This window comes from Trichoderma citrinoviride, assembly GCF_003025115.1.
Source record: "Trichoderma citrinoviride strain TUCIM 6016 unplaced genomic scaffold BBK36scaffold_33, whole genome shotgun sequence".
NCBI classification, from domain to species: Eukaryota; Fungi; Ascomycota; class Sordariomycetes; order Hypocreales; family Hypocreaceae; genus Trichoderma; species Trichoderma citrinoviride.
The window spans coordinates 930-3,468 of record NW_020194741.1 but is presented as its reverse complement, the minus strand read 5'-3'; the positions used below and the strand labels follow the sequence as shown (position 1 = coordinate 3,468).

The 2,539-nt window shown below is 53.6% G+C and overlaps 2 protein-coding genes across 2 annotated transcripts; one reads left to right on the top strand and one right to left on the bottom strand.

Moving 5' to 3' along the window:
* Positions 1–1,030: 1,030 nt before the first annotated feature.
* Positions 1,031–1,775, top strand: BBK36DRAFT_1131253 (hypothetical protein; the record flags this gene model as incomplete). The annotated part of the gene is made up of 2 exons (XM_024891943.1): positions 1,031–1,163; positions 1,264–1,775. 2 exons carry the CDS (start codon positions 1,031–1,033, stop codon positions 1,773–1,775), a joined length of 645 nt encoding a protein of 214 aa, XP_024744981.1.
* A 93-nt stretch (positions 1,776–1,868) lies between these two features.
* On the bottom strand, positions 1,869–2,333 carry BBK36DRAFT_1131255 (hypothetical protein; the record flags this gene model as incomplete). Its single annotated transcript, XM_024891944.1, has 1 exon — positions 1,869–2,333. The coding sequence occupies one exon, from the start codon at positions 2,331–2,333 to the stop codon at positions 1,869–1,871; it is 465 nt and encodes a 154-aa protein (XP_024744980.1).
* Between the last annotated feature and the right edge of the window lie 206 nt (positions 2,334–2,539).

Genomic DNA, 2,539 nt, shown 5'->3' with positions numbered 1-2,539 from the left:
GAAGACGACGCAGTCGATGAGAGAGACGGGGCCGAGGATCATGGTGGTGATGGGATGCTCATAGCGGTTTTCCTATTTACGATGTTTGTATATTTCGAGGCATGAGATGATGAGAATTGAAGTGGAAAGCAAGAGAATGAAGAGGAATATTGAAGAAAAGAAATGACTTGGTATGTGAAAGATAGTAATGTACAAGGAGATAAGAAGAAAAGTGTAAAGAGCGTCAATGAGTGAGTGAGAAGTTGCATGAAGAAAATGGACATGAAGGAATCAAGAACGGCTGACCGACCGGTGCAGTGCAGAGAATAGATAGAAGAGTCCTGGACTTTTTTGGGTAAAATTCAACAAAAATTAAGTCTCGGGACGGAAAGCAAGGGATTGGGGGGGTCCGCGCAGATTACAGCAAATCTGGGGTGAAATATTAAGGGTCAAAAATAATCCTCCGAGTTTTGGCCTTCCACCCGACCCCCGGCTGCTCGATTAAGAAGGAGACCCCGGATTGTGTAGTGTTATTGGTGGCTCAGGATGGGTACTAGGTAAGTAAATAAAGTGGTCTTTTTGCTGTTGTGATGAATCATGTGTTTATGCTATGGAGCTTGTGATTTGTAGTGAGTTAGGTAGGTAATAGTTTGGTAGACGTGGGTGGCTTGGGCACTGTTTGTGTATGAGGCGCGGAGGATGGGTTTTGAGGCGTCGCCTTTACTATATGAATGATGAACAGAAGACATACTCGTATGGAGTGAGTCCGTTATCTTTGCTGGTTACACTCCTGGGGCAACTTGACCAATTGCGAGTACGAGAAGGCCAGGTTTCGCTTCTGATGCGTTACATAATACGAGAGCGGATGGTTCCCGTCTTTTCAAGGCTCAACCATGCCGTGTCATTGGTCGGCATCACCCCCTGTCAGGCTGGACGGAATAACCGCCCTCTTCTTGGGCTGTCACCACCGTTTGTCCGCGGCTTCAACCAGTTGAATCGAACGCTGCCTGCATCGGATTGCTTCTCAAGCAGAGAGCACCAGAAGAATACAATGGGGGACCAGAGCTCTCTGCAGCGCGTTGAGGATGCGCCGTTTCCGTTGACCGAGGTGGACAAGTGGGTGCTTTCGCAGACGGATGAGGAGTTTAAGCTTCACGACTGGGAGGGCCTCAGGCACATCATCGGTGTGTGGATTCAAGCTTTGTCTGTGTTCTGTGCTTGTCAAGAGACGGCGGTGTTGTGATTTATCTGTATGAAAGCTGACGATATATGGTGGCTCACAAGAGACAAATGACCTCGGTGCCTTGAAGAGAAAGCCCTCGGATCTCCGCCGCTACATGGCCTGGACCGCAGAGATCAAAGCGCAGTACGGCAGCATGACCCAGTACATCCTCCAGCACCGTCTACCCAAGGCTTGGGGCCAGCCGCCGTTCACGCCCGAGTCCGAGATACCCTTTGCCGCCGCCTCCGACTACAAGGTCCTGCTCAACGATTGGCCGTATGGATTGGCGCCGGGAATCACGCACATCGTCGTCTGGTCTCGCACGCAGATCCCAACCGACCCCGACTCGGGCGACCTGACGCCCGAGAGCAGGGCGCAGGTGGAGAGGTTCGTCAAGGAGTACTTTGTCGATGCGCTCGGGCCGGGAGGGGAGGATAAGGTGCTCTGGTTTAAGAACTGGGTCGCCCTGCAGAGCGTGCGGACTCTGGAGCATTTCCATGTCATGGTTCGTGATGTCGGCGATGATGTGCTGGAGCGGTGGACGGGAGAGCGGCCTCGACGGGACGCAAAGTGATTTTCTTCTTCTTTTCGATAGACGCTAGACACCTGATTTGTACAACTCTTGAATAGACAGCTCTCGATAGATTTGACATATCCTCCGCAACATCTATGCAGTCCTTCGTGATCGACGGTTTCCCTGTGGTGCGGCGTTGCCGGCGTTTCCCCCATCCTGCATCTGAGCCAGCGCATTCTTGCCCATTCCCAACAATCCGTAGCCCATGTATGCGCCGTACGCAGGGACAACGCTGAACAGAATCCAGCCCCAGTTCCCAAACAGGATGACGGCCACGAGGGACGCCCACGTCACCCAGATGACGTCGAACATGTACTCCGTCAGGCCGGCGGCCGCGAGGTCCTCGCCCGACGTCTTGAGGGCGCCCGTCGCGGCATCGTACTTGGGCCGGCCGGACGTCTCGAGGATGTACTCGCAGATGAAGCTCGGGAGGGAGAGGAGGGCGTAGGCGAGGAGGGAGCGGGATCGGAAGAGGAAGTTGGAGAGGAGGAAGAGCGCGTGGACGATGAGGGACGCCGCGTTGGATTTGGCGCGGTCCTTCTTTGCCTTTTGAGCCATTGCGTGCTTTGTGAGCGAGTGGTTGGGTTCGAACGAGGCAATGGAATAGTATGAAGGATTGGGGTTCCGCACAAGGTCCAGCTTTGTTGGTGAGATCTGGTTTCTTCGACAGCTTCAAGCTTTGGCGCGGAAAAGTTGGGGTTTGGAGGGGTGTGGCGCTCTTGTGTGGCGTGCAGTACCTTGGCTGGTGAATCGGAGCACGTTCA